General features: G+C 36.1%; 1 protein-coding gene across 1 annotated transcript in view; it reads right to left on the minus strand.

The window, feature by feature from the left end:
• Positions 1-21002, minus strand: part of kl-2 (dynein heavy chain 2, axonemal kl-2) — a 1497432-nt gene that overhangs the window by 1020814 nt on the left and 455616 nt on the right. The window contains exon 21 of the mRNA XM_090414156.1: positions 11230-11334. Coding sequence (XP_090270282.1) covers positions 11230-11334 — 105 coding nt within the window. The remainder of the gene's footprint in view (positions 1-11229; positions 11335-21002) is intronic.

The raw sequence follows: 21002 nt of genomic DNA on the forward strand, positions 1-21002 counted from the left end.
CGATGAATCTTTGGACTCAATGGAGGTGTCACATAATAATAATAATAATAATAATAATAATAATAATAATAATTATATCCTCTTCTGTCAACCACATCTCAGTGATCCCAATAATCTTTGGCCAGGCTGATGCTATCAGCACCACCAATTCCTCTCCTTTATTCCAGATACTCCTGGCATTAGTATAAAGCATGCCACTATTTCTATACCCATCATTATCTCCTCTAGACTCCACTGGGCTCAGTGTTACTTGATGTTGTTCCCCTTCTCCCAAGTGCCTTTTCCACAAGAGGCTACCCCTGCTACCATCCACCGTCCACAATGTATTAGACCTTGTGAAAGAACTTTTATCATAGATATCACTAGCTTATTTGAACACTGTCTCCAGTACAGTCCTTTTTTCAATGGAATAGTGTGTTTATCACCTCTCTTCTCTTTCAATTGACCTTTTTATGGGGAACTTTGACACGAAATGGGTCTTAAACTAGCAGTCTGGTAGATATATCTGGGTGATATTCTGTGATTGTCTGTGTAAATACTAGTGGTAGTGGTGGGTGGTAGATAGCGTTGGTGTACTTGTGGGTGGTGGAGATAGAGTTGTAGAGCAGATGCCCTCCCTCAATGAGTCTTTGGACTCCAATGGAGGTGTCAAGTAATAAAATATAATTATTAATTGGTCCTAAATAAATTGTAATTTAAACACTTACTGTTATTTGTTCATTGAAATAATAATTGTAATTTTTTTTAGTTATTTTATCTTGTATAAATTATTAATATAACTTGTAAATGTATCCTAAGTGAACTGTAATATATGCATTTTATTTGTTGTTATGGAAAGTGAAAGTATTTCTAACGGATTCCACTAATGTGATTTGATTGGCTGCTGTCAGAAAACTAAATTATTTCATGATAGCACGTACCTTAGCATTGAGAACTGTACAACGATCACGTGATAATTTGGTGGTTTTGGGCGGGAAAAAGAGAGAGGATTTATATGATAGAGGAAGAAGGAACCAGAAGGAAAATGGAGTAAGTGTAGATAGGTAGTGAAACGTGACCTAACTTGAGATCGAACGTCGCAACAAAGATTTGGAAGCTTGTTCCGATTTTAATGAATCTTACTTTGAACTGATTATTATTTATAGTTTCCTGTCACCTTGTAATGGAATTTACCTGAGTGAAAGAATAATAATAATATGATTCAGATTTATCGTAAGACAAGTTATTACGAGCAAGAAAATATCTTTTCCAGTCTTGGCAAATAAGTTGTTGAATTCATTGATACTACAAGTTTTGTGTCATTTAAAGTGGAAGATTATCGAGTGCCTAGAAGTGATGTAAGAAAAATTCTATAACTAACGTGTGATAGTGTTGCTTGTGTCCGGAGAACTTGGTAAAATTTCGTGTTGCTGAAGCCAGCTAGTCCAGCTTGAGTGAGTGATATTATAAAACATTTCTTGTGAAACAAAATGTGACAAACTTCATTAAAGAAACAGTTTGTGTTTGAATGTGTTATCTCACAATGCATATGTATATTGAAGACTGAACCTTTTAAGAACTATTTTAATCCTCTGATAGATATTGAAGTTGCCAGTTAAGTGTTGATAAAATTGAAGTTTATGATTATTCTATGAGACTGAAAAGAATTAAATTTCAAGAGTTTAGCTGAATATTGATGTTGTTTAAAGTGAAACTAAGTTGAAATCATAACGGATGAGAATTGTGAAAGCCTTATACATAAGTTCTAGCAGTAAATGATATATTCAGCTGAGTAAAATCTAATTTCTTTATAGAATGCATAAATTGTTTTCTAATTGTATTGATCTTAATAGAGTTCTTGTTTCTTATGTAAGAATAATTTTGTGAGAGAATTAAATATCTTGTTTAATTTGATTCTTATGCTTGCCTAATTTCAGTTTCATTGCACCACTCATTTAAAATACGAATCTTGCAGGAAACCCTATATATAAGTAAGACAATTTCGGCCTGTAGTAAGTTCTTACAGCTGTTGTGCTAATTGGTGCTTGATTCCCTCACAAAAATTGTGTGATTTCAAACATAGAGTGGTGCAGTATAATAAAAATTTTCTTTATGTTTGATAGTGGGGTCAAACAACAGCTAGCAAATATAAGGTTGGACGAAAGACAGACACAATAGAATCTAAGAATAGAACTGAATTGAATAGAACACAATAGAATGTGCAGTCGACAGGATTTTGATTCACTAACGATAATCGAGAAATAAATTTTGTTGACATAATAGCCTTTTAGGAGTTAATTCCTAAAAATTTTAATAGTAAGGTTAATTGAATCATAGTAAGTTGGTTGTGAAACAATTAGGCAAGGAAAAGTAAATTTTAAATAGTCTTGACATTCATAATTGAATAAATTATAAAGTAACTGATAAACAGATATGACTCATGCATCTAACACAGGAATGGAGGATAGTGAATTCTTCCGCACTGTAAATCCCCAACAAGTCTTTCCTCAGTTGGGGAAGAATCAGATGATGTACTATCATTTTTTTTCCCTTCGTTGAAAAGCTTAGAGAATTAGCAAACTGGACTGATTTTCAATTACTAATATTACTATGAAGTAAGTTGACTGGTAAGGCAAGGACATTCTTATATTCATCTCCAGTGCTTAAGGAAACATTAGAATATCAGAAGTTTAAAGATGTCTTAATTTCACAGTTCTCGAGATTGAGAAGTATTGTACCCAACTTGTGGAAACTACAGAGGATCACACAAAAGGATAAAGAAAGTGTTACTGAGTTTTATAATCACATGTTGACTCTTTCCAACAGTTTGAATGTGTCTAATGAAGATAAACCTCATTTAGATCGGGCTGTTTTCCAGCAGTTTCGCCAAGGTGTGAAACCAGAATTGAGAGAGACTGCCTACAAGAAGAAAATTAACACCTTAAAAGAATGTTTCAAAGTTGTCAAGGAAAAAGAACAAACGATAGGAGACTTTTGTCCCTTATCCAATGTAGGTCATGTGAATGTTATAAATAAGACTGATTATTCCTTAAACCAATCTGAAACTGGAAAGGAAAATAAAAGTGAAAAGGGAAAGAAGAAGAATAATGAAGAAAATTCCTTAAATGTTAATCATATAGCTGAAAGTGAAGAACTATCCAACAAAGACAGTTTAATGCAAGAAATAAAAACCTTAATTCACCATGAAGTAAAAAGATTACATCAACCAGTAATAGATTGCCTACATGAAGAAATGAGGCAACTGGTAGTTATTACTACAACCTTTCATGAAAACCACAACCCCTACAACAGATGGAATCAACAAAATGGTGGAACAAGAAGTAAAAAAACAGAATCAACCTATTTTAGCAAATCTGAACAAAGTGGTGCATGGATTAGAAAGACTCAATGTACAGATGCCCATTACCTCTCAACCTCAAGCAAAGAAAGAGTATTTCTCCAACTACAAGGATCCTCCAAGATGCTTTCGATGCATGCCACAAGACTGGGCATATTGCTAGGAATTGTTTTGATGCTAAAGGAACATACTCAAACAATGGATGGGATTTGAATTTTGGACAGATTCCTCACAAAGTACATAGTAATCTTGATAACTCTTTTAAGATGAATAAATCAATGATGAAAATCAGAGGAAATATCCAAGGGTATCAATGTAATATCTTACTAGATACAGGTTGCAATGCTTCAACTATCAGTAGGGGGCTACCTCATGCATATAAAGCACAAAATATGGAAAAATATTATTAAATTGAGGAGACCAGTGAAAATTACTACTCTCTCTGACTCTACTTTTATGGCATATAAGAAAGCTGTGTAAGGATTTTTCTACCAAATTATGGGTTATTTGTTTGGCAGGATCTACTAATTATTCCATCAAACCCAACTCAAGTTCTCACATCATTTTGGGAACTAACTTTATGAAAAATTATTGCTTCTCATGTGACTTTTCTAAGGGTGAGATATCCATAATGAACAGAAGAAGAAAAATCTGGAGAAACAATACACCTACATATATTGGATGGAAGCAACTAACAGAAAGGCATGGTAAGACGAATGTGATACAACCTACAAGTAAAGTACAATCAAATACTAATGAGTCAATTGAAGATTTCAATAACTCAAATTCTGATAAACCTAATCAACCTCAAGCTAAACCTACCACAGACTTCACATTACAAGAGCAAATATCTACACCTGAATTAAAACTTGGCAAGACAGATCAACTGATAATTGGAATCAACTTTGCTAATGCAATTAGTTTACATCCAAGATCTAATAAGGCAAGAAAGGAAATAAAGGACAAGTCTGACAGACTATCCTACTTAGAAGATTCTTTGGAGAATGTATGGGGAAATGAAAAGGAATTATCAGGGAAAGACAGATCGCAGAAGAAGTACCATTAGAATGAAAATCCCAGTCATAAGATAATCAAGACATAATGCTAGAGACAGAAATGAGGGACTCTGCTCTGATGAGACACCCCCCACCATACTACAAAAATAAGGGACAAACTACTCCCAGACAAAAGCAGAATGAATCAAAGTAAAAATGTAGAGAGATACAAAAATGCTGACTGTAGTAATAAATTAGATTTTATTCAAACAAGATATTATTTAAGTTCTCGAAAGGGAGATAAGTCTATTTTCTCCACTCATGAGTCTAGTGTGAAAAATTTTTCTTTAAAGAAAAATATTTCAGAGGAAAAATAAGCCTTTGTTAATTTGTGAATGAAGAATTTTATGATTTATTAATACTTCATTCATTATTTAACATGAATTGCATTTCCTGAGCTAAGTTTGCTCCTAAATAAATTTTAATTTAAACACTTACTGTTATTTCTTCATTGAAATGATAATTGTAATTTTTGTTAGTTATTTTATCTTGTATAAATTATTAATATAACTTGTAAATGTATCCTAAGTGAACTGTAATATATGCATTTTGTTGTTATGGAAAGTGAAAGTACTTCTAATGGACTCTGCAAATGTGATTTGATTGGCTGCTGTCAGAAAACTAAATTATTTCATGATAGCACGTACCTTAGCATTAAGAACTGTACAATGATCACGTGATAATTTGGTGGTTTGGGCGGGAAAAAGAGAGAGGATTTATGAGATAGAGGAAGAAGGAACCAGAAGGAAAATGGAGTGAGTGTAGATAGGTAGTGAGACGTGACCTAACTTGAGATTGAACGTCGCAACAAAGATTTGGAAGCTTGTTCAGATTTTAAAGATTCTTACTTCGAACTCATAATTATTTATAGTTTCCTGTCCTTGTAATGGAATTTACCTGAGTGAAAGGATAATAATAATATGATTCAGATTTATCGTAAGACAAGTTATTACGAGCAAGAAAATATCTTTTCCAGTCTTGGCAAATAAGTTGTTGAACTCAGGGATACTACAAGTTTTGTGTCATCTAAAGTGGAAGATTATCGAGTGCCTAGAATTGATGTAAGAATTTCCATAATGTGCAAGCTATGATGATCATACCGGTAAGAATATCTATTACAAATACATGTTGATTCTCACAAATACATTACCCTCATCTGCCCATCCAAGACCTTAACAACTACTGATGACATGCAAACTAGCCTATAATTAGACACATCCAGTCTGCTACCACCCTTGTGCAGGGGCACTATCTTAACTTCTTCCATTCCTTGGGTACCTTTCCACACAGAAAGACTTTTATTGAAGAGCCAAGTCAAAGGAGCTGTCAGTTCTTTAGCACATTCTCTCAAAACCCATGGTGAAATACCATATAGTACCACAGCTTTACTGGTATCCAGAGTACTCAGTATTTATAACACACTCTCCTCTTGCATCTGTACACCCTGAACGTCCTATCCATGTAGTATTATAACATTCTTCTCCAGGATGAAATACTCCAATAAAGTGCTCATTGAACAACTCCACTATGTCCTCTGCATGAGTCGCTTATTCCCATTTTTATACCGCAATGTCATTCTTTCACAATAATTTCTCCTCCTACTGACCACATAGCTAAAACATTCCCTAGGATTTTCTTTGGATCTTAGTGCCAATCTCTTCTCATATTCCAGTTTTGCCTTCCTCACCATACTGCTCACTCTCCTGGGCTGTGTCTTATATTCTTCCTGTATCTGCCCTCCACCTCTCTCCTTATATCTCTTCCATTCCTAATCTCTTTTTCAACTGCAGTTCTTGTTTAATATCCACTTTACTTCAAATTGTGTCCTCTTCACTCGTGGAATACAGCTTACTATTGATGCTAACAAATATCCTTTCATAATTTCCTAACTAACGATAATGATAATGATAAAATAACTAATGATATCCTGACCTTCCATTCTGCCCTCCATGGAACTTCCCCTAGTTGATACCTAAGACTATTATAATCACCTGCCTTATAATTCCACATACATTCCCCTTTTCTTTGATACACCTGCATGTCTATTCATCTTCCAAGTCAAAACCACATGGTCACTCTCTCCAACTGGTGGGAGAGATGTCGTCTCACTTATTATCAGATCTTCTGATGCTATGGCCAAATCCAAAACTCTTGAACCTCTTATTCCCTCTATCACATGTTGCTTAAAACATTTGTCCCTCAAAAATAATTTATCAACTAAATTATTTTATTGTAATTTATTTTTAATATCTATTAATACAGATGGAGATATTCTCCTGAAGCCAATAGTGTGCATAATATGTACATACTTTCAATTGAATCGTTGTTCACTTATTTATTTATTTACTTTTTGTGTTTTCCTATAATTGTATTAACAAATGGCTACAAAACTTAGCCAAAAATTTTACAAATAAAGAAATTTAAATTTAAACATAAGTGATTCTAGTAATAATATCTTATGATGAATTCTTCCTCTTCTGTTTCAATTTTTAAAAGAATCCTTAACAAAGTTAATGAAATCAGTATGAATAGAGGACTTCAACTCAATCCTGGCAAGACAAAGATTATAGTTCACAAAGGAAATACGGTAGGAAAGGTCCTGAGAAACAAGTTCGCCTTAACTGTGACAGAACTGAAGAAGTCAGAAAATTCGAGTACTGCTCGAATTTTCTGACTTCTTCAATTGAAGAACTGCTATTCAGAAGACATCAGAAGGTTAGGAATGACTAAAACAACAGACAGAGATTTATCTAAAATCTGGAAGCATGGATCTAGAGGAACCAAGCTGAGGATTCTGGATTCAGCTGTTTCCCTAACAGTGGCTTATAGATGCGAGACTTGGAACCAAAAGAAGTCTGATAGGAAAAGAATTTTTTCCCCTTTTGAGGTGTGGTATTTGAGGATATCATTTACTGAAAGGCAGACAAATAGTGCTAAAAACAATTAGTAAAACTTTAAGTTAAAGATATTGATAGAAGAAAGCTGAAATACTCGTGACACAATGAAAAGATGGAAGAAGGACTTCTCAAAACAGTAGCAGAAGGTAAAGTTCCTGGAAAGAGAGTAAGTAGTAGGTCCTCAGTGAAATGGATGGATGGTGTATCTGGAGTGACTAGTCTTCAGATAGTTGAAGCCTCCAGATAGTAGACAGAACAGGATCACCTGAGAAGGACTGGTGTGTCACATCACTGAATAACAGAGTGACCACACAGCATCTGATAATGTCCAATGAATAGATTCAAGCTCTCTCATCAGTCATTTTTTATGTTTACTGTTTATATGAATTAATTACAAATTGCTGTATTCAGCTAGAAAAGGTTTCTACAATATTCTGTTTTTAGTCAATTATAATTAAACTGAATACACTTTACTAGGCCAGAACCAGGATTAATCAGAATACTGAAGTATTCTGCAGAGATGTAGCCAATGCAGATATACTTACATCTGCAGCTGCCCCTAACTGGACTATAGCAGTTCCTTGTCACCAACAGCTTGATTCAACCTCATCCTACAAATGGAGTAGATACAGTATTTGGTAGAGATCTGGTGAGAGAGACTGAGTACACCATGAAATATGGTAAAATCTCACTTTTTGCTCCTGAAACCATTTCTAGAGTGATCTGTATACCTTGTGATATGGTGTGTTATCCTACGGAAGTAGCCATTACAAGACAGATAAAATGTAGGCATGTAGTAATATAAGCTTGTCAACTATAATGTTTCACTATACTGAACATTATTATATTGATAAATTACTCCACTGTCAACAGGGCACTAAAGAAACACTCCATATATGCACCATCACAACCAATAGCTTGAAAGGCTATCACCTGGCACAATAGGTGAAACTGATTTGTGCTGTTACTGTTATAATGTCTCCATGAAAAAGTCAGAACCATGATTAATCAGACAGATGTGATCCTGTGCATACTGTATCCATAGCTGCTCTATTTTATCTAGGAGATGTCCCATCTCCACACTGGTTTCCAGGATTTCTTGGGGATGAATAAACTTTAGAGAAAGTGAAAAGGTAGATAGCAAAAATTATTTCAGAACTGTAAAATATTGGTTACGAGGATAGATCAAGGAGCATGTAATCTGCAAAGTTTATCAGCTAGAAGATAAAGATATGATATGATTGAGACTATGGCAAATATTTACCAAAATGGCCACTGAAAAAGTTTTTCATATTCTAGGATAATGGACTATTTCTAGAACTTTCATAAGGGAGTGGTGAGTAAGAGATTAAAAAGTAGCGTTCTCTGCATGTATAGTGGTGCATGGAAGGCATTGCCTTAGAGGTTGCAGATGGTAAATCAGTTTAAGGAGTCATGAAAGCTTGTGTTGTTGTCTGAAGTAGATACCTCCTACTATGAGTCACAAGACTTTACAGATGTACTGAATCATAATAATAAAATTAATTGATAAAGAATTCTACTTCTAAAGAATTCTACTTCTAAAGAATTCCTTCCCTATCACACACAGAAGCAAATGCATTATATAATCAGATATACTTCTTTGCGCATCTTTGTTGTTAACTTTTGCCACATGACCAACTGTAGCTTGTACAATTCATAACGCTAGCTCTATTAGCCTTTCACATCAGCGGATTACACTGGTCTGGACTGCAATTGACTAGATGCCTGTTAGCTGGGTCATACCAGACACTTTTGTCCATGAGCATTCCAGTAGAAGGTAATTTCTGTGATACTTATACTACCATACTACACTCAATGTAACTTAAGTTGTAGATTGCATTCAGTTACAGTAAGTTACTCAGATATGATTCCTGCATTTCTTCCATCTCAGGATACCTCCTTACATCTCAGGTCATCTGACTCCTTCATTGTCTGTATACTTTTTCTACTGCTACAGCATCCTTACTTGTCATGCATTTTGTATTGCATTCCACTTCTCTCATTCTTCTTACTCTCACTACTTACCTTCCCATATACCAGCACTCCTTTGTGTTCTACCCTAGTCATCTGATCTTCATAGTCATATTTTACTTCCACAGATCCATTCACCAGTGTCAAGACTCTCTCTCATCCATCAAGAGTCTCCAGCTGACTCATAATAAAACCATTTAAATGCAGTCAGTCACTCTTATACAGCTCCATTCATTGCTCATATATTCATATCACACATTATTATTATTATTATTATCTGACACCTCCAGGAAGTCCAAAGACTCATTGAAGGAGGGCACCTTCTCTATAACTCTGTCTCCACCACTCAATCCACCAACTGACTGCAACTACACCAATGGCATCTACTGCTGACCACCATCACTAGTATTTCCACAGACAATCACAAACATCCACACAATGTGGGATTCGAACCCACAGCCTTTTGGCTGGAGAACAGATATGCCAACTACTCGGCTAGCCAGGCTAGCATTATAATTTATAATTGCACACATTATTTATAAAATCAATGCATTTAAGATAATTATCAACATTATCTATGAGATCTGCTGCTCACCTTCATCATGCGATATATTTGAATCTTGAGTGACAATTAGCATTGTTGCTAAAAATTCAAATTAGCGAATGACTAATGAGAAATGAAAGCTGAGTGCGAAATGGACAGCAATGGTAGACCAGTAGATATAGCGCAGCTATGAAGACATGCATATGATTGGTGTGGTATTTAATAATAAAAGATTGCACAACTCAACGACAAAGGCAAGCCGATGATTGCTGAGTTGATATGTTGACTGATATGCTTGAACCGAATTCCAAAATATCTAAAATATCTGCCATAACAACATTCACTATCTATTTCTTAAAGTTTTTAAGAACTTTAAGCTATTTAATATACTTCGCACATGAAATGATTTTTTCATGTGCGAGGTATATGCGAAACTTTTTAATTTCTTTGTATATATCTTTTGGTATGTTTTCATATATATTTTTTAATATATTTTATATATTTTTGTATATACTTTTAATATTTTAATATATTTATATATATATATATTTAATACTTTTATTTTTATTTATTTATTTTCTTTATTATTTTTTAAATTTATTTTTTACATAGTCTGGAAACCTTACTCTAGAGACTAAACATGGAACTTTATCAAGTTACTTCCAGCCTTCAATAAGCAGGACAGTGGTTTCGCACCAGGCAATGAAATTCATCTCTCACCTAAAGACAATCACAGCAATGAATGGCCATGGCAGAATTCAAACCTACAACCTATCGTTGGAGAGCAGATATGCTAAGGCTTGGCAAACCATGATGTAATGTATTCTCAAAGGATGCAGAGGACACTATCACAGTATTTTTATTTTTATTATTATTATTACCCAAGATCCCATGGAGTCAAAGACTCATCTAGGAGGTCTTTTTATCAAACACAGCTCATCATACCATGCTTTAAACACACTCAAATTCTCTGCAGACACCACACTCTCAGGCAAGGCATTCCAATCATTCACACACCTCTGCATGTAAAAACCTGCCTCTCACTCCTCTACTCACACCCTCCTTATTACAGCTTCCAGGTATGACCTCTGGTTCTCCCCTGATCTGCCACTATTTTCTGTAGAACCTCTCCAGCATTGATCCTATAACACCCCTTAATAACTTGTAAGTCTCTCTGATATCTCCCCCTCCTCCTCCTGTCCACCAGACTCTGCAAGTTGCATCGTCTCAATCTTTCCTCATACTCGATGTTCCAGAGGATAGAAACTACCTTAGTCAGTCGCCTATGGACCCTCTCCAACATTTACAAACTATTTCAAAAACTACTACAATAAATAAACAAACAAATGCAAAAGATGAACACTAGCAAAAATTAAAAAATAAACGTTTTCAACAATTCCTTACCTGTGGAAATGTAAGATTAACAACAAAAAACCTGTTTTTCAACTGTTCTGATATCACACTTCGACCACCACCAGGAGGCGCCATTGCAGCAAGCAATAACATATCCTATAATGTAATAAGATCATTTTAAAACACATGAAGTAGACTTCAAATACATTTAGGATTAATTTTATATTACAGTGGAGATTCCATTATTAAAAGTTTGTAGAATGGCAAAGCATACAAAATACACTTTCCAGAATGAAGGATAAACAGGGTAAAATTGATGTTTAACATATCAGGAGTAAAAAAAGCAAGGTAATTAAGAGCAGTTGTGGGTACAAATGATTTGGTAGAACAGGAGAATGTGTAAATGGATATCATGAGGATGTTGAGGAGAGAGAAAGAGAACACAGTGACATAGGAAAGGTAGTCACAGTCGATGAGTTATCATGAGAAGTTACAATGGCAAGCAAGAACCATTTTATTATTACTATTATTATTATTATGATTATTATTCAGGCCTCCATGGAGTCAAATGATTCATCGTGGGGGGTCCTTCCTAAGAAACACAAAGTCTATCATACCACTCCTTAAACTCATTGACCGTTCTCGCTCTCACCACTCCATCAGGCAATGCATTCCATGGTTCAACTACCCTCCATTCAAAGAAACCACTACTCACCCTCTTGCTCACAGTTTCCATCATAACTTCCAGGCTCTTGTCATCACACCTTCCCAATGTTCAACCAAGCGAAAAAAATCCTCAGTGTCAACCCAGTAACCACCTCTTAAAAGTCTCAATCATATCACCTCTCCTTCTTCTATCCACCAAACTCAGAGTTTGGTGGATAGAAGAAGGAGAGGTCCTCAGCCGATCCTCATAACTATCATTGTACAGTCTTGAAACCATCTTTGTTATCCGCCTTTGTACCCTTTCCACAGTTAATTTATCCCCTTCAAATCCTAGGGAGCAAATCTGAGAACAATAGTCCAAGTGTGGTCTGATCAGTGTCTTATAAAACAGAATAATAACTGTTTTATCTCTGCAGGTCAGTGTCCTTCTCGTTATTGTAGCAATCCTCTGTGTTACCTTCACTACCTTTCCAATATGTCCCTTGAATTTCAGGTTTCTATCAATCATCAACCCAAGATCTCTTGTCTCTCCCTACTTCCTCCAACAGAGTATGCAGCATCCCATCGATTTGTCCCAAACCTCAAGACCTTACACTTTGCTGCATTAAACTGATACCCCCATTCAATTGGCCATCTGTCTAGCTTATTCAAATCCTCTTGCAGGGCTGCCGCATCTGCACTATTACTAATAATCCTTCCTAGCTTAGCATCATCTGCAAATGACTGAATATCCCTTTTCAATCCACTGACAATGTCATTGATATAAAGGTTAAAAAATATAGATCTCAGTACTGAGCCCTGTGGATCCCACTTGTAACCCTCTGCTTCCTTGAAACTGCCCCATCATACACAACTCTCTGATGCCTATTGGACAACCAATCCTGAATCCAAACCCATGTGCTGCAACTTAAATATCAGCTTATCATGTGGAACCCTGTCAAATGCCTTTGTAAAATCAAAAAAAAAAAAAAAAAAAAAAGTATATGCCTTTACCTCATCTAATGCTCTTCTAACTTTATTATAAAAGGCTAGCATATTACTAAAACAAGAGCACCCCTCCCAAATCCATGTTGACTTTCACAGAAAACATTACCCTCATCTGCCCAATGTTTTATACGGTCCCTAACTAATTTCTCCAAGATCTTAACAACTACTGATGACATGCAAACTCGCCTATAATTAGACACTTACAGTCTGCTACCACCCTTATGCAATGGCACTATCTTATCTTACTTCCATCCCCTGGGCAACTTTCCTGTAGTCAGACATTCATTGAAAATCCAGGTCAAAAGAGCTGCCAGTTCTTTAGCACATTCTCTCAAAACGTATGGTGAAATACCATCCAGTCCCACAGCTTTACTGACATCCAGAGTACTCAGTATTCTTTTGAACACATTCTCCTCCTGCACCTCTAAACCTTTAACCTGCTCTATCCCTCTAATATTAAAATTTATTCCTCCAGGATGAAATACTCGAATAAAGTGTTCATTGAACACTTCCACTATGTCCTCTGCATCAGTCACCCTATTCCCATTTTTATCACACAATGTAATTCTTCCACAGTCATTTCTCCTCCCACTGGCCACATTGCTAAAAAATTCCCTTGGATTTTCTTTGGAAAATCTTTTCTCATATTCCAGTTTCGCCTTCGTGACTATAATAGTCACTCTCCTGTCATGTGTCTTAAATTCTTTATGTATCTGCTCTTCACCTGTCTCCTTATATCTCTTCCATAGAGATATAAGGAGACAATGATGATGATTTTTCGCATGCAGTTCCTGTTTAATATTGTTTGTCATCCACTTTACTTCAAATTGTGTTCCTCTTCTTCGCTCGTGGAATACAACTTACTATTGCTGCTATCAAATATTCCTTCACGATTTCCCAAGCACTGATGATATCATGTCCTTCCAATTCCTCCCACCATGAAAATTCTCCAAGTTGTCTTATAAGACTATTATAATCACCTGCCTTATAATTCCCATCTGTTTGATACTCCTGCATGTCTATTCATCTTCCAAGTCAAAACTATATGGTCAAGCTCTCCAACTGGTGGGAGAGATGTCATCTCAGTTATTATCAACTCTTCTGATGCTATGACCAAATCCAAAACTCTCCACCCCCTTATTCTTTCTATTATATGTTGCATAAGACATTTGTCCTGCAGGAATTCTAGAAATTCCATTCCCTAATTGCTACATGAATCTTCCTCTCCCCAATTTATACTGTTGTAGTTAAAATCTCCCATAACAATCATTCTTCTTGCACTTGCCAAGCTCAACTGTCTAAACATCTCCTGGTTCCTACCCTCTATGCTCCTTGGTTTGTAGCAGCATATCACTAAATATCCCATCTTGCCTATCTCTACTTCACACCATATGCTTTCAAAATCATTAGTGTCACTACTTTCCAACGCTTCCACTCTTAGAGGACATAAGTCGTCACTTATCATAAGCAATACTACACCACTATGCTTTCGCTTCGTATCCTGCTGAAAAATGCTGTAACCTGCTACTTCTATTCCTGTTATTATATCCTCTTCTATCAACCACATCTCAGTGATCCCAATACTTTTTGGCCAGGCTGATGCTACCAGCACCACCAATTCCTCTCCTTTATTTCAGATACTCCTGGCATTAGTATAAAGCATAAAATTGCCACTATTTCTATACCCAGAATTATCCCCTCTAGACTTCACTGGGCTTAGCGCTACTTGACATTGCCCCCTTCCCTTCTCCCAAGTACCCTTTCCCACAATAGTCCACCCCTACTGCCATCCACCTTGTGCACTCTAGTTTCCCTGCATTGACACACTGACTCGTTCAGAACAGCTATCTCTCCAGGTACCTACGTCCTTCCTCATTCAAATGCAAGCGGTCTCTTGCATACAATTCCTCTCCGTCCTCAAAAACTCTCCAAGTATCCACATATTCCAATCCTCTCTTTTGACACATTGTAGCTATTATGTTATTCAATATTACTGCTCTTCTGCTCAGCTCATCACAATCATACTTAGGCAATACACACACACTATCTTTCCTCTCTGTGTCTTTTTTTTTCATACTACCTCAAGTAAGAATCGCATATCTCTTGCTGCCCTCATCTACCCAATCCTGTATACGGTCCTTCACTACTTTTTCCAAGATCTTACTAACTACTGATGACACACAAACTGGCCTATAATTAGACACTTACAGTCTGCTACCACCCATATGCAATGACACTATCTTACCTTATTTCCATCCCCTGGGCACCTTTCCTGTAGCCAGACTTTCATTGAAAAGCCAGGTCAAAAGAGCTGCCAGTTCTTTAGCACATTCTATCAAAACTCGTGGTGAAATACCATCCAGTCCCACAGCTTTACTGACATCAAGAGTACTCAGTATTTGAAACACACCCTCCTCCTGTACCTCTAAACCTCGAACCTGCCCTATCCCTCTAGCATTAAAATGACATCTCCAGGATGAAATACTCCAATAAAGTGTTCATTGAACAATTCCACTATGTCTTCTGCATCAGTCACTCTATTCCCATTTTTATCCCACAATATCATTCTTCCACACTCATTTCTACTCTTACTGGGCACATATGTAAAAAATTCCCTAGGATTTTCTTTGGATCTTAGGGCCAATCTCCTCTCATATTCCAGTTTCATCTTCCTTACTATACTAGTCACTCTTCTATCCTGTGTCTTATACTCTTCATGCATCATGCATCATGCATCTTCTCTTCACCTGTCTCCTTATATCTCTTCCATAACCTCTTTTTCGCATGCAATTCCTGTTTAATATTGTTTCTCATCCACTTTACTCCAAATTGTGTCCCCTCGTTCACTTGCTCTATAGAATTTACCATTGCTGCTAACAAATATTCTTTCATAATTTCCCACGCACTAATGATATCCCAGCCTTCCAATTCCTCCCTCCATGAAACTTCCCCAAGTTGACATCTTAGACTATTATAATCACCTGCCTTATAATTTCACATACATTCCCGTCTCTTTGATACTCCTGCATATCAAGGTGGGAGAGATGTCATCTCATTTATTATCACCTCTTCTGATGCTATAACCAAATCCAAAACTCTTGATCCTCTTGTTCTCTCTATTACATGTTGCCTAATACATTTGTAGTTAAAATGTAGTTAAAATTTCCCATAACGATTATTCTTGTTGCACTTGCCAAACTCAACTGTCTAAACATTTCCTGGTCCCCACCCTCTGTGCTCCAGGGTCTGTAGCAACACCCCACTAAACATCCTGTCTTGCCCACTTCTACTTCACATTATATGCTTTCGAAATCATTAGTGTCACTGCTTTCCAATGTCTCCACTCTTAGAGGACATAGGTCACTTATCATAAGCAGTACTCCACCACCATGCTTTCTCTTTCTATCCTGCTGAAAAGAGCTGTACCATGCAACTTCTATTACTGTTATTATATCCTCTTCTGTCAACTACGTCTCAATGATCCCAATAATTTTTGGCCAGGCTGATGCTATCTGCACCACCAATTCCTCTTCCTTATTCCAGATACTCCTTGCGTTAGTATAAAGCATATAAATGCCGTTGTTTCTATACCCAGCACATTATCCCCTCTAGACTCAACTGGGCTCAGTGTTACCTGATGTCGTCCCCCTTCTCCCAAGTACCCATTCCCAGAAGAGGTCACTCCTAATTTTTTATATATATTAACCCCACACGTGTGGTTACAAATCCTATAACAGTATGTATAGATTCTACAGGTTAAAAAACCTATATCACAAAGTATATGTGTGTGGACAGCAACAGTATTGTCCATGAGCAAATGGAATGATCATGAATGGTAAGTTCATGTAGCTGTGTAAGAGAAAGGAGTGTAATCTGTTAATGTGTGGGATGCATTTGAGGACTGCATGGAATTATATAAAACTGATGGAGCATATTTAGTTAAATTTGGTATGTGAGTCAGTCAGTCAGAGACACTGTTGCTAGAAAGGAGTGTAATGAGTTATGCAAACAAGAAATAGAGGATGTAAGAGACAATGTGAAAGAGTAGAATAATAGTTTCATTTCTTTCATGCTTACACGGTGATCAGAATACATCATGAAAATAATTAAACAACTACTGTGTTAGAGTAAAACATTAGTTTAATATTAATCAAAATAAACACTCAACATTTCGCCCTTCACATTAAGGTCATCATCAGGAGTATATGCATATATACAAAGAAACAAACTGCAATACAATCTACATGGTATGCTAAAGTTACTGATCAACCATTACAACTATTGCCATGATCTTTGGTGAAAAAAAAAACTTACTACAAACAAAGCTAGAGTCCTGGTATTATTATTATTATTATTATTATTATTATTATTATTATTATTATTATTACAGGTATCTCCATGGAAGTAGACTCATCGCGAGAGACCAAACTATCAAAATAATATCTATGATATCTGTTCTTGAATTCATTTTCATTTACAGACGAAGAACTCACAACTGAGTCAGGCAATGCATTCCACTCATTCACCACTCTCCAGGCGAAAAAGCTGCAGGGTGGTGAATTTTTCTTTAATTTCCAGGGATGACCTTTTGTTCTTCCATCACTATCACACAGCTGAAACATTTCCCCTGCATCAATCTTATAAAAACCTTTTAGTAATTTAAATGTTTTTATCATATCCCCTCTTCTCTGCCTATCAACCAACCTCTGCAATCCACAAGCTCTCAATCTATCAATGTAGGGAGCATTTTTTACATCACTCACTCTCCTCTGAACCCTTTCCACAACCTCCTCATCTCCAAGGAATCCAGGTGACCAGACCTGAGAACAGTAATCCAAATGTGGAAGTATCAATGCTTTATAAAGGGGAATAATAACCTCTTTATCTCTGGATGTCAGTGTGTTCCTCAATAACCGAGTAATCCTATGTGTCTCCTGAACTTCATCTCCATTATCTATTAGGTTACAGAATTAAATTAAGCTGGAGAGTACCATGCCGTGTTAAAAAAAAAAAAAAAAAAATACTTATATAAGTATACATATAAATTACAACAAACAAGTATGGATAGGCCAATAAAAGCTGAAAAATTGCTTAGAGTCCTAAAGTTAGGGTTTACTGGAAAACTAACTGAGATGAATGTGTGCCATCCAAATTCTTGGAAATTTTATGCCACCATTATTGTTACGGTTAGGGTGGTTAATCAAAACTTCACAGGCTTCTTTAAATTTCAGTTCATACCAAATTTTGGTATGATGTAAAGAACCAGTACTTTTCCAATCAATTTGGTGTAGGGTGTTAAGAGTGTGATCTGAGAAGCCTGTTTCACCAAAATTGCTAAATATAATGTGTCGTTTGTGTTCTTTTTTACAGATAGGAATTGTATGTCCAGTTTCCCCAATATAAGGTGCAATGGATGCAATAAATTCTAGAGTGTGCAAATGGGAGGAGAGGATCCTTAGAAGAGTTAAATATGTTTTTTTAATTTTAAAGGTGTTTTAAATGTGGCATTAAGATTATAATGGTGTAGGATTCTATTAATTTTTTCTGATAACTCTTTATGTATGGGATAGCTATGGTTTTACTGTAATCAGAATTTGCTCCCTTTCCTGGATACACTGATAATGCCTTCCCTCAGGCAGTCTATCTTTCACTGTTTACTGTAAGCCTACACATACAGGCCAATATATAATGCTAATTCATATTACCACCCTTCACAAAAATTTGAAGTCATTAACACCCTCAAAAACAGAGTTATAACAATCTGCTCTTAAACAAGAATTAAAAATTATTAGTAATACATTTATAAATAATGACTATAGCAAAAATACTATTAATAAAGTTCTTCATAAAACTTCATCAAAAATAATGTAGATTACAGTAAAACTATAGCTATCCAATACACTAAAGGGTTATTTTGTGTATATATATATATATATATATATTTTTTTTTTTTTTTAATATTTTTTTATATATTTCTTGTTTCTTTGTATATATGTGTATACTCCAGATGATGATCTTAATGTGAAGGTCAAAATGCCGAGCATTTATTTTGGTTTATATTAAACTAAAGTTTTACTCTAACACTGTAGTTGTTTCCATAATTTTCATGATGTAGTAGGATAACAGAACAGCGAAACTTTCAACATCTATCTCTAATCCAGAGTATTTTAGTAATAATGTGAGACACCTTTTGGCTACTTGTATATGGAAATATGATTTTTGCATTACTTCAACCTTGGTATCACCTCTGGCTCCCACTAATGAAACCTCAGTAAAGGTCAAAACCAGTTGGGGTAGTCACCCTTCCCTTAATGCATGTCTGTAAGGATATGTGTTTTGCATTATGGAATACTAAGATAAGATGTGAAGTCATCAGTCTTCTATGTAAAGTCTTCTTCTATATACGAGTTGCCCTGTACTGAAGTTACTTCAGGTGCAAACTTTGTTTGCTTGCACTTGGTTTAAGGATTAAACCAAGAATATAATTTCTTGGAATCCTTAATTTATGGAAAGTAAAATTGTTCCACTTCATAAAGGTGGTGATAAGGCTGTAGCTTCAAATTATAGACCAATCAGTATATCTGGATTTGTGATGAAGGTAGTGGAGAAATTGTTAGTAGTTGGATAAAGAAATCGGTTGATAATAGCAGTATTCTCTGTAGTTATCAGCCTGGGCATGTTAAATGGAAATCATGTTTTACTAACTTATTTATTATTATTATTATTATTATTAAACAAGACCTCATGGAGTCAAAGCCTCATCTAGGAGGTTCTTTTATCTCACACACATCTCATCATACCGGGTCTTAAACACATTCAAACTCCTTGCAGACACCACACTCTCAGGCAAGGCATTCCAATCATTCACAACTCTGCACGAAAAAAACCTGCCTCTCACTCCCCTACTCACACCCACTTTATACAGTTTCCAGGGATGACCTTTGGTTCTCCCCTGATCTCCCACTATTCTCTGTAGAACTTCTCCACCATTGATCCTATAACAACCCCTTACCAACTTGTAGGTCTCTATCATATCTCCCCTCTTTCTTCTCTCCACTAGAGTATGCAAATTACATCTTCTCAATCTTCTCATACTCGACATTCCAGAGGTCAGAAACTACCTTAGTTAGTCGCCTTTGGACCCTTTCCAACATCTCTTCATCCTTCTGAAAACCAGGTGACCAAATCTGGGCACAATAGTCCATGTGTGGCCTAATCAAAGCCTTATACAATGGAACAAGAATCTCCCTACTTCTACACGTCAGTGTCCTCCTCATCATTCCCAGAAGTCTTTGTGTTGTCTTCACAATTTTGGCGATGTGTCCCCTAAATTTTAGATCCTTATCCACTATCACTCCCAGATCTCATATTTCCTCTACTTCCAACAATATATTCTCACCAAGCATAAATTCTGCATCCCATCTTTGTTTTCCAAATTTTAAAACCTTACATTTTGCAACATTGAACTCACATCCCCATTTGCTTGCCCAATCACTCAATTTATTCAAGTCTTCTTGCAAGGCCACAACATCTTCACTACTCTTTATGGTTCGTCCCAACTTTGCATCATCTGCAAACAACTGAATATCTCCATCCAAATCTTCGCCAATATCATTAATATACAAGTTAAATAGTAATGGCCCTAAAACAGATCCCTGAGGCACTCCACTAGTGACTTTCCTTTTCCTGGATATTGCACCCCCATACACAACTTGTTGATACCTATCAGATAGCCAGTCTCCAATCCAATGCACTAATCTAATATCCAACCCCATCTGCTCTAGTTTGACTGTCAACTTATCATGAGGTACTCTATCAAAAGCTTTTGCAAAATCCAAGTATATTACTGTGTATCCTTCTCCTCTGTCCAAGGAAGCAGTCACTTTATTGTAATAAGTAAGTAGATTACTAAAACACGACCTCCCTTTAGCAAATCCATGCTGTCCATCAAAGATTATACCATTGTTGTCAACCCAACTCTGGATCCTAGTTCTCACAAGCTTCTCCAACAACTTAACCACAACACCTGACACACAGATAGGCCTATAGTTTGATGCTTGAGTTCGATCACCTCCTTTATGAAGTGGCACAATCTTGCCCTCCTTCCACTCTTTAGGGACTTGACCAAGTGCAAGACTCGTATTAAAAAAATACGTCAATGCAGGTGTCAA

This window comes from Typopeltis vanoorti, chromosome 24, assembly GCF_054136105.1.
Source record: "Typopeltis vanoorti isolate ZY-2024b chromosome 24, IOZ_Tvanoo_1.0, whole genome shotgun sequence".
Lineage (NCBI taxonomy): Eukaryota > Metazoa > Arthropoda > Arachnida > Uropygi > Thelyphonidae > Typopeltis > Typopeltis vanoorti.